Source organism: Trachypithecus francoisi, unplaced genomic scaffold (assembly GCF_009764315.1).
Source record: "Trachypithecus francoisi isolate TF-2019V2 unplaced genomic scaffold, Tfra_2.0 Lachesis_group16, whole genome shotgun sequence".
Lineage (NCBI taxonomy): Eukaryota > Metazoa > Chordata > Mammalia > Primates > Cercopithecidae > Trachypithecus > Trachypithecus francoisi.
In genome coordinates this window covers 95463142-95474004 of record NW_022681461.1, presented here as the reverse complement: position 1 = coordinate 95474004, position 10863 = coordinate 95463142, and the positions used below count along the sequence as shown (strand labels likewise).

Sequence of the window (10863 nt, the reverse complement as noted above, 5' to 3'; positions counted from 1 at the left end):
CAGGACAGGTGTTGTGACCTGAGGGACTGACTGTGGCGCTCCAGGGGAGCCTCCTAGCCACTGACACACTGGCCTGGGCCAGACGCTGCCCTGTACCCTTGAGTGACGCCCGGGCCTCTCTGCACCCACCCGCTTTACCTGTGGCTAATGGCTTAGAGTGAAGGACGGTGGGCATGGGTGTGGGCATGGGCGTGCCACGTGGGCTCAGCGTCCACCCTGCCCCATGCACGCACCCATCACACCAGGGCCCACACACAGGCTCCCATCACACCCTGCCCATCACAGCAGTGCCCAGAGGGCCACGGAGGCTTCCAGCTGAGGGCCAGCCCAAGGTCACAGGCAAGGAGTGAGAGGTGAGGGTCAAGGGGGCTTCCTGGTCTGGGTGGGCTCTGGCTCCCAAAACATGTTGCTTAGGTCAAGCCAGTCTCCCCCAGCAGAGGTGAGCAGTTTTCCCCCAGTCTGCCTGGCCCACCCGTTCTTCAGGGACTGTGCCCAGTGGGTCTTATCTTCGCCATGCCAGGTGTGATGGTTAATACTGTCAACTTGATTGGATTGAAGGATACAAAGTATTGATCCTGGCTGTCTGTGAGGGTGTTGCCAAAAGAGATTAACATTTGAGTCAGTGGCTGCAGAGGGCAGACCCACCCTTCATCTGGTGGACACAACCCAATCGGCTGCCAGTGAATATAAAGCAGAGAAATGTGAAAAGGAGACGATGGGCCTCGCCTCCCAGCATGCATCTTTCTCCCGTGCTGGACACTTCCTGCCCTCAAACATCGGACTCCAAGTTCAGCTTTGAGACTTGGGCTGGCTCTCCTTGCTCTGCAGCTTGCAGACGGCCTATTGTGGGACCTTGTGATCATGTAAGTTAATACTTAATAAACTCCCCTTTATATATATATATATTTCTTTTTTCTTTTTCTTTGTTTTTTTTAACACAGAGTCTCGCTGTCTCCAGGCTGGAGTGCGGTGGTGCAATCTCGGCTCACTGCAACCTCCGCCTCTTGGGTTCAAGCAATTCTCCTGCCTCAGCCTCCAGACAGTTGGGACTACAGGCGCCCGCTGCCACGCCTGGCTAATTTTTTGTATTTTAGTAGAGACGGGGTTTTACTGTGTTGCCCAGGCTGGTCTCAAACTCCTGAGCTCAGGCAAGCTGCCCGCCTCAGCCTCCCAAAGTGCTGGGATTACAGGCGTGAGCCACCGTGCCTGGGCTCCCTCCATATATATATCTCCTATTAGTTCTGTTTCTCTAAGAGGACCCTGACTGGCCGGGTGCGGTGGCTCACGCCTGTAATCCCAGCATTTTGGGAGGCCAAGGTGGGCAAATCACCTGAGGTCGAGAATTCGAGACCAGCCTGGCCAACATGGAGAAAACTCTACTAAAAATACAAAATAAGTTGGGTGTGCTGGCGCATGCCTATAATCCCAGCTACTTGGGAGGCTGAGGCAGGAAGGGGGTTTGGAGGGAGGGGGCTGGAGGGAGGGGGCTTGGAGGGAGGAGGGCTGGAGGGAGGGGGGTTTGAAGGGAGGGGGCTTGGAGGGAGGGGGTTTGGAGGGAGGGGGCTGGAGGGAGAGGGCTTGAAGGGTGGGGGTCTTGAAGGGAGGGAGGCTGGAGGGTGGGGAGCTTGGAGGGAGGGAGATTGGTGGGAGGCAGAGGTTGCGGTGAGCCAAGATCGCGCCATTGCACTCCAGCTTGGGCAATAAGAGCGAAACTCCGTCTCATAAATAAATAAATAAATAAATAAATAAAGAGAACCCTGATTAATAATAACACACCAGGGCTGTCTAGGCGCCTGGACCTCCAGACTCCTAATAACCACTGAGGTGCTTCTGAACCCAGTCCTCCTACATCCCCAGCGTCAGTGGGACACAGAGTTTCAGCCCCTGCACCCTGACCTGGTACTGGCCTGATCTGGGCACTTTTGACCACATGGTCCCCCTCCCTCCCTTGGGGCCTTCTTGCTCCAAATTTAGGAGGGGCCAAGTCCCAGCTCCAGGTGTCCAGGCCCCTCCCATCACACCCCTCACCCGGCCACGAGTCCACCTGGCTGTGCATAGCTGGTGCCACACAGGTACCCCTGCCTGCCATCCCTTCTCCATGTGCTGCAGGGCCTGACGTCCGCAGTCCCCATGAGAAACCCAGACTCAATGTCTGCATCATTTTCCTTCTGCCTGGAGGTGATGGGCACCCACATCCAGGTGTGTGTGGACTGTCCCCTGCTCCAGCCCTCTTTATCACACACGATGGGGTCTTTCGGACCGCAGAACCAACTCTGGGCTGGCCCAGCCCTATGCTGCACCCTTCCCCTCTCCCACCTGAGTAGAAGGGTCCGCAGGGGTGAGGCCTGGCTGAGGAGGGTGGGGATGATCCCATGGCCTCTCCTCCAGCTCCACGGGACAGGAAGGTCCTCCTCATGAGGGGACAGAAAGGCCTCCTCCCTCTGGGGGTGCAAGAGTAGACCCCAGGCCCCTCCACTCGGAGGTCCATCTACCAGGGCCCCAAATGGTGGATGGGGACGGCGGAAGATTAACCCAAGCCGGCAACACAGGCAGAAGCCGCAGGTCTGAAATGGACTTTAATTGGCTTTTGTCTCTAGAATTCCCCACCCATTCCTGCGCTCCACGGTTCTCCCTGCCCCTCCAGTTTGGGGGTCCAAACTGAACAGGAGAGGTGCAGGGGACCAGGAGGTCTCCTGGCACAAATGTTTGGGGGTCTCCCATCCTGAAGCCCAAGGCCCAGTCACAAGCACACAGCATCAAAACATGTTTTTAGTGGGAAGCTCCGGGCCCTGCCCCTCCCCGGGGGTCTCGAGGTCAGGGAACAGGTGGGCGTCTGTCTGCCTCCAGGTCATGGCAGCGCGGGCGGTGAGCTGGGGGCCGGCAGGGGTGCGGACAGTGCGGCGTGGTCGAATAGAGGGTTGCGCACCTCCATTTCCCCGGTCTGCGAACGTGGGTGTCAGGCTCGGCAGTGGGTGGACTGGGGGCATGCTTGCTGGGAGGAAACCCCAGGAGATGGTATGCCCCTCCCTGCACCCTGAGGCACTCACTGGGGCCAGGCCCGGGCACTCGTACACCGTGAAGTCTCCGTCCTCATTCTCCTCATCCGAGGAGGCCGTGTCCAGCTCCTTGGGGGGCTCTTTATGCCTGGGTGGGGGGGGATCGCTGGGTCCTCCCCACACCCCCGAGGTGCCAGTGGCCCAGTCTGGAAGTGGGCACTCAGCCCACCTCAGCCCTGGGGTGGCAGGGGAGCAGAGCCCAGGGTGAAGTTGGCCGGGGAGGTGAGGGTGCAGGGCGGCAGGGGAGGTGCAGGTGAGGGTGCAGGTGAGGGTGGCAGGGCCCAGGGTAAAGTTGACCAGGGGAGGTGGAGGTGGGGATGGGAGGTGGGTGAGAGGGGGTGGCGGGGCCGGGGCAGCCACTCACCGCTCCAGGCACAGCATCTGCTGCCGCTGGTGCTGGTAGTGGTACATCTCCGCGCTGTGTGCCAGCCGCTGGTCCCCAGGCTGTGGGAAGGAGGGGGTGAGGGTCAGGTGGCGGTCAGAGTTGGACGGGAGCCTCAGGGCCGAAGAGGGCCACACACCGAGATCCGGGGCGCTGCAGGTGAGCCAGGGGCCTTCGCAGCGGCGTAGTCAGTCTTCTGGGTCAGGCGGATCTCACGCTGCAGCCTGTGGGGAGTGGGGCCTGAGACCTCTGAGCGTGTGGTGCCCTCCCTGCCCTGCCCAAGGCCGCTGGCTCACCTGCACCAGCAGAGAGAGGCTACGGAGAGAGCAGCCACACCAGCCACACAGAATGCCAGGATCAGCACTGCGGAAGGGGGCGTGTGAGGGCAGCCTCTGCGGGGGGGCCCTGCCGCCCCTGCCCACCCCCGACCAAGACCTACCAAGGGCGAGGCCGTCGCCATGCCCTCCCCGGGGCTCCAGGGGCGACATGTGCACCGGCTCAGATGACACAGGGGAGCCCAGGGAGGTGTGGGACGTGGGCATGGGGGTTCCTGGAGTGGAGGGGAGGCCCAGCTCCAGTCCCTGTCCCCGTGCTGAGAAGCCCACGGTGGCTGCGAGAGAAGACAGGTTAGAGCGAGAGCACTGGGCTGGGGACAGGGCCATAGGGCAGGGGAAGCGGGGGTCTCACCAGGCTCTGGGAGCCGCTGTCGGGCCTTGGGCAGCGGCGGAGTTGAGTGTCCAGACTCCTTCAGGGCAAGCTCCTGGGCCAGGAAGTCAATCTCATCTTCCAGTCGGGGCTGGGGCCGGCCCCCACCTGGGGAGGGTGAGGGGCCATCAGGTGGAGGGACCCCGTCCAGGAGGTAGCCCCAGGCCGGGCCTCCCTGTTCCTGGCAGGTTCCTCCCAGGCGCCTGAGGACTGGGAACACGCCTGGGGGCCCTCTCCCTCCCGGATTGCCATGGTGACAGTGGGGGCGCTTCCTGTGAGGGGCAGTGCTTCCCGGAAAGTGGGGGCAGGGCAAAGGAGAGGAGGTGCTAGGGAAATGTTCAAAGACCGGGCAGCGGGAGGAAGGAGTGGGATCTCTCGCCCCAACGCATGTCCATAAAGGGCCGGCCAGCATAGCTCCTTCTGCTTCCCCACCTCCAAGCACGTTCTCAGGCAGAGGGGCAGTGACTCCCCCAAGGAGTGCAGGAAAGCCGAAGGAAGTCAAGCATCCGGGACCCCTCCCCAGGTCATCAGGAGAACAGGGGCAGCCGTCAGGGGTGGGGCTGGTGGCAGGGCCCCAGTGGTGCCCACTGTGGGCTGCACAGTCCAGGCAGACGCTCCCCGGTAGGCAGGCAATGAGCCCACACAGACCCTTACAGCCACTTCTCGGTGCCCCTCTCAACACCCACTCTGGGAAGCCGCTGCTGCTCCCACCCCCAGCACCTCTGAGCAAAGCCGTCACCACCTGAAGTCACTCAGTGACTGGCCATCCCGACAGATGCGGCTCAGGCTAGCAGGTGGGGCACACCCAGCACCCAGCCGTGCCAGCACACGTAAACATGTGCCAACGGGTGGACAGGACAGTGAGTGGAGGAAAAGAGCAAGCTGCCTGCGGAAGGGGAAGTGGGGGCCTGGAGGGCTTCTGGGCAGACCCTGCAGAGCCCAGGCCCGGGGAGAATGGACCCCTCCTCTCCCGTGGCCACTCCAGCATTTCCTATTGTACAGCCCTGCCCCTAGGAGGGCCTGAGTGCCCCAGGCCTGGGTCCAGCTCCATTTGGAAAGGGTGGGAAGCTTCGTGGAGAGTGAAGGAGGATCTCCCAGGCCTTGGACCCAACACCCCACAAGGTCCAGGGGCACTGGGACCACCTGGCACAGGCCTGGGCATCGAGGCTGCAGGCTTTTTTTTTTTTTTTTTTTTTGTGAGACACAGTCTCACCCTGTCGCCCAGGCTGGAGTACAGTGGTGCAATCTCGGCTCACTGCAACCTCTGCCTCCCAGGTTAAAGCGATTCTCCTGCTTCAGCCTCCCGAGTAGCTGGGACTACAGGCATGTGCCATCACGCCTGGCTATTTTGTTTTTTTGGTAGAGACAGGGTTTCACCTTGTTGGCCAAGCTGGTTTTGAACTCCTGACCTCAAGAAATCCACCTGCCTGGGCCTCCCACAGTGCTAGGATTACAGGCATGAGCCACCATGCCCGGCCGGCCGCTTCTTACAGGGAGAGGTTCACGCAGGGACATCCCCCCATCGACTTCCCCCTTTGCCCTCGTACCCGGAGGCCGGCGCATCCTGGGCACACAGAGCCCTTGCTGGTCCTCCTGGAAGGGTTGAAGGCAGGGCCCACAGGCACGTGCACCAGGGGGACACCTTGCCCGCCTCTTCAGGGCACAGTCCAGGCTCCCGGGACAGGCGGCTGCATCTGGGAAGGAAGCAGAAGGCAGGGCCGGCTCACGGCCCCGCAGGGCTCGGCCCCTGCACATGGCAGCGCTGACACCCCCAGAGCTGGCCGGGCCTGGTTCTGGCCATTGTTCTGGACAGGCCCTTCCTCCCTGCCGCAGGGGCTCAGAACCAGGAAGCAAACAGTCTTAGGACTTCTCAGAACTACCCTGCCCCTCCCCCTCCCCAGGTCCACTTCCAGGCCTGATAGAGTCCTCAACTCAGAAGCTGAGCCTCACTGTCCAGGCAGTGCTGAGTTCTCTTGGGCAGGGCCGTGCAGCCCCACAAGCCCAGTCTCCAGCCTCAACATGCCCCACAGCGAGCCAGGAACCCCATCCAGATTGGGAGTCCCAGAGGGAGGGGCCTAGGTCTGTCTCTGGAGAGCAGCAAACCATGCTGCCAGAGGCCTCTCCTTCCCGTGCCTCTCTGTCCTGAATCCGGCACTGAACAAGTGCGCAGCCTGGAAGAAGGGACGCTGCTCCTCCAGCCTCTGGCTTGTACCCCAGGCACCAAGGAGACCTAAAATGGAGTCTGCTGGCCTCACTGACCTCAGACACAGAACCCAAACAGGTCACTCCCAAAGCCACACCACCAGGGGCTGCAGTCAGGGGCCAGGTGGCACCCAAGGGCCTCAGGAGGCCAAGGTTGGCAGTGCTGGGGACGGCGGGCCAGACACTAGTTCCTAACCACACTTTCATCTCGCTGATGAGGGGCCCAGGCCACGGTACCAGCTGACACATGTGGCTTATCAGTCTTATCCTGGTGCTGGAGAACGGGGCGAGAGGGCAATAGCCCTCTGCTTCAGTTTCCCCTCTGGGATGCAGAAGCTGAGTGCCTCAAAGCTAAGGAATGTCCCCAGTCACGGCGAGCCAGTGGAGCCAGGGGAACCCCAGCAGGGCCATCAACCCTGCTTGGGGAGTCTGCGGTGGGACCTCGGGCTACCCAGGACTCTTCCTCTCTGCCCAGCCCCACACTGCACACTGCGGGCAGGGCCACTGGGGCCACACGGGGCATCTGTCCTTCTCCAGACCTTGGCTGGCTGGCTTGGTTTCCTTGGTAACCTGACACTCAGGGCCCTCAGGCTGTCGGCTTCCCTTCGAGGCAGTTCCAGCAGCCTCAGCAGCTGCAGTGGCAGGTGGGCACAGGAGCCAATGCCAGGCACTGCCCACCCTCCATGACCTGGGGCGGCAGCCTCAGTATCAGTGGGCCGGGACTTGGGCATGTTAAACATTAAACCTGTGCCAGCAGGTCCACCTGGGCCCACCTGCTAGCTTGGCACCTGGCGAGTGAGGCAGTCCCTACCCCTGTGCTGATAACCCACAGTCCACCACGCCAAAGGCAGGAGCCTGAGGTACAAAGCCGGCTGTAGGGTCTGGGTTCCAGGCCCCTCCCAGACTCTTATTCCCCAGCCCAGGAGCCTCTATCCCCCACTTCCTCCTCCTGAGAGGTCTCAGGAACAAGAGCAGTTGGAGAGTGGCTGGCATCCCCCACCACTCAACGTCTGGGCTGCCTGAGGGCCCTCCCTTCCAAGCACTGGGCACTGGGAGTGGGGGGGTTGCCTAGGGAGGGCCCTGCTAGGTCTCCTGGTGAGGCAGACATGAAGCCGCAGAGGCCGGTGAACTGAGGACTGGCACCCGCCACCCACCCGGGCTCAGCACAGCAGCTGCAGCCCCGTTTCCTGAATAGGTGGCCTCCGCCTTTCCTGGCTGACCACACTCTGACTCTCGGAAGCCTGTCCTGTTCATGCCCACCTCCCATCCAGGGGCACTGTGCCCAGGAGGAAGCCGGCCTCACTCTGGTCTCTTGAGACCACACATGCAGAACCAGGCTGCCCAGGTCAGCGCCTCAGCTGTGCCACAACCCACTTAACTTCTCCATGCCTCAGTTTCCTTGCCTGTAAAATGGGCTCACAGTACCTCTTCTGCAGGGCTGCCAGGAGGATTGCACGAATGCAGTCCAGTCTCCCAGTTCAGTCCCCCCAGAAAAAGGTCAGCTTTGCATCCTGGGTCCTGCAGGGAGCTCTGCTCTCTGGAGCCTCAGGACCCATCTGTGCAGCTGGAAGGGTGTCCCAGGACCCTGGCCTTATCACCCTCCTCCGGAGTTCACCTGCAGCCCTCAGTCCCAAAGAGAATGCCAGTGCCCTCGAGGGCAGGGGGTGCAGGAGGAGGCTCTGAGGCTACAACAGCCTCCCCACGTTGAAGCTAGAACAGGACCCCGAGCCGGCGCCATCAAGTGTCCCCGGAACTTCAGCGCCCACCATGGCGCACAAAGCCGGTGCCCAGCGCCACCCAAGGAGTGAGGACAGGCAGAGTAGCACTAGGCCCCGACACCGGGACGCGCACGGGCAGCGAAGCCGGCGGGCACTCAGGGCCAGCCCGCACCCGCAGGAGCCCCGAACACGGAGACACACAGAGACGCAGGCAGACTCCCAGCGGGCCCGCCCAGAGCCAGATGGCCGCGGCACGGAGGCCTGAGCCAGACGGGTTCCCTGCGGAAGAAGCCATGAACCTTAGGTTCGCCTCCGGGAACCGGCAGAAGCCCCATCCGGCGCGGCCTTTCGGAGGCTCCGCGCTGCGCCCTCCAGCCGGGGCCTGTTTATTCCATCCTAGGCGAGGCGGGGCCGCCGCCGCTAGCGGACTAGGCCTGCAGGGCCTGCGGGCCTGGGAAGGATGAGGGTGGCTGCGCCCGGCAACCCGGTTCCCGCCCGGCGATCCCGGCCCCGGGGAGCCCCGCGGCCTGCGCCCAGCGCGCTCGCTCACCCGGGTGGCCGGCGGCGGCTCCACGCAGGGCCGCGCCGAGGACGAGGCCGGAGAGCAGCAGCCGCAGCAGCCGCAGGTGCCGCGGGGAGGGCGGAGGCAGCGGCGTCGCCATCCTTCAACGCCGCCGCCGAGGCAGCATGGCACCGCGAGGCCGGGGGCTCGGCGCGGGCTCCGGGCTCCGCGTCGGGAGCAGCGGAGGCAGCCGGGGAGGACAGAGGGGAAAGAGGAGGCGGAGGCCAAGGAGAAGGAGGAGGAAGAGGAAAAGCACGGGCGGCGGCGCTGACGCTGCAGCAAGGATCCGGGATGGAGGCGCCGGCGAGGCGCGCGCACGGAGACTGCGCCTGCGCGCTCCACCTGCGGGGGCGGGAGGGCGGCTCCAGGCTGCGCCCCCTCCCCGTGCTCCAGTTCTGGTCCCCTCTCCGGGCCTCTCTGTACCTCTCTCGGCCTCAGGGTGTCTCGGCACCTGCGGCCTCCGGGGCCGGTGCAGTTCCCAGAAGTCCGGCTGGATTTAGGCCGCGGGTGGGTGTCTCCGGGATGCGCTCCCTTCTGGCCTCTTCCCGGTAGGACTCCCAGCCCCTCACCCGCACCCGCGATGGGGCAGAGGACCTGTATGGGCCTAGCCTCGCCAGCGCACAGGGACACAGGAGCGCCGGGCTTACGCAGACAGGTGCTCACAAGCTGAGCAGGTGCGCAGGGAGGCACAGGTGTGCCCACAGAGGCAGGGGCACCCCCATTCGCGGGAAAAGCAAATACGAGAACGCAGAACAGCTCCGGCCCCGACTGCAGCTTTGGCTGGAGCCGCGGCGGCCGCGCTCAGTGAGGCCACCAGGGGGCAAGAGTGACCCGGAGCCACTGAGGACTGGAGCTGGGAGCTGTCCAAGGTGTTCACGGTCCCCAGGTGAACCCTTTAGCTCCCCCAGGACAACGGGCATTTTTTTTCCCCCTTTGAGACAGAGTCTCTGTCGCCCAGGCTGGAGTGCAGTGGTGCCATTTCGGCCCACTGCAACCTCCACCTCCCGGGTTCACGTGATTCTCGTGCCTCTGCCTCCCGAGTAGCTGGGATTACAGGCACGTGCCACCACGCTGGGCTAATTTTTGTATTTTTAGTAGAGACGGGGTTTCACCATGTTGGCTCAGCTGGTCTTGAACTCCTGACCTCAGGTGATACGCCCGCCTCAGCCTCCCAAAGTGCTGGGATGACAGGTGTGAGCCACTGTGCCCAGCTGACAATGGGCATCTCTGATGCCCCCCTTGCACCTCACCTGTTGCCTCCCATGAGCACGCCCATCCCATCCCACTAGAAACCTCCCTCGACTAGTCATTCAGAGAACAAGAGTAAGACCTCCAACCCGGGGTGTCCCCTTGGTCCTTCCAGTCTCAGAACTCCAAAGCTGGGGCTGGCTGCCCTCAGGTTTATCAAATGACTAAAAAAAAAAAAAAAAAAAAAAAAAAAAAAAAAAAAGCGTAGGGGGAGGAAGGAGCAGAATAAGAACCACCAGCCTCCCCACCAGGGCACTGAACAGAGAGACAGTGTCTAAGCTCACTTCCCAGAAAGGTGAGGAGGTGAGTGGGCAAGACCAGGCCTTCCCATCCTGGAGAAAACTGGCTTGGGGAGGGGCTGCGGGGCCTGGCCGAGGCTGCAGTATGCCTCTTGGAAGTGTAGTACACTCAGTCACAGATGAGAAGGGCAAGTTGCCCTGTGACAGTGCATGGCCTGGCTCTATAGCCAGGTTCTATGCAAGATTCCTGCCTCTGGGTCCTGGTCCTGATGCCATCTCCCACCCCCGTGCCACCTCCTGATGAGGACCTGCCCTCCCTCCAGTCTCTACCAGCACTGACTGCCCCCTAGGAAGCCGCCTGGCTGGCTGCCACCCGCTCTCCACCACCCCCCTGACCCCTACCCTCCAGTGAGTGGTACAGGCTCACTGTACTAGGACCCAACCTTCAGTCTGGCCTTGGTCACCAACGCAGATCTGGATGTGATGGTTTTGGGGAACTCTGCTGGCCAGAGAGGACTCAAGGTCCCAGGAACGCTCCCACGGGCCAGCCATTCCTGCAGCTTCCTAGGCTGCCACGGCACAGCAGGGGAGCAGCCAGTGCCCCAGGCCTGGCTCCAGAGCAGAAAGCAGTAGGGAGGGCTGGTGTCCACCCTCAGGACCAGGGTCAGGCCTGTGCTGCCAGAACGGCGGGAAGGTGGGGCACAGGCCACAGCAAGGATGCCCCACCCCACAGGCACTCTCCTTTCACGTC

General features: G+C 62.6%; 1 protein-coding gene across 2 annotated transcripts; it reads right to left on the bottom strand.

Moving 5' to 3' along the window:
* Positions 1-2552: 2552 nt before the first annotated feature.
* Positions 2553-8960, bottom strand: NPDC1 (neural proliferation, differentiation and control 1). Of its 2 annotated transcripts, XM_033238456.1 has the most exons (9): positions 8614-8960; positions 5691-5837; positions 4126-4251; positions 3878-4048; positions 3735-3801; positions 3578-3662; positions 3421-3500; positions 3048-3144; positions 2553-2941 (listed from the first exon to the last, which is right to left on the bottom strand). In XM_033238456.1, exons 1-9 carry the CDS (start codon positions 8723-8725, stop codon positions 2849-2851), a joined length of 978 nt encoding a protein of 325 aa, XP_033094347.1. In that variant the 5' UTR covers positions 8726-8960; the 3' UTR covers positions 2553-2848. The 2 variants fall into 2 exon arrangements, with proteins under 2 accessions (XP_033094347.1, XP_033094348.1); XM_033238457.1 differs by lacking the exon at positions 3878-4048.
* Between the last annotated feature and the right edge of the window lie 1903 nt (positions 8961-10863).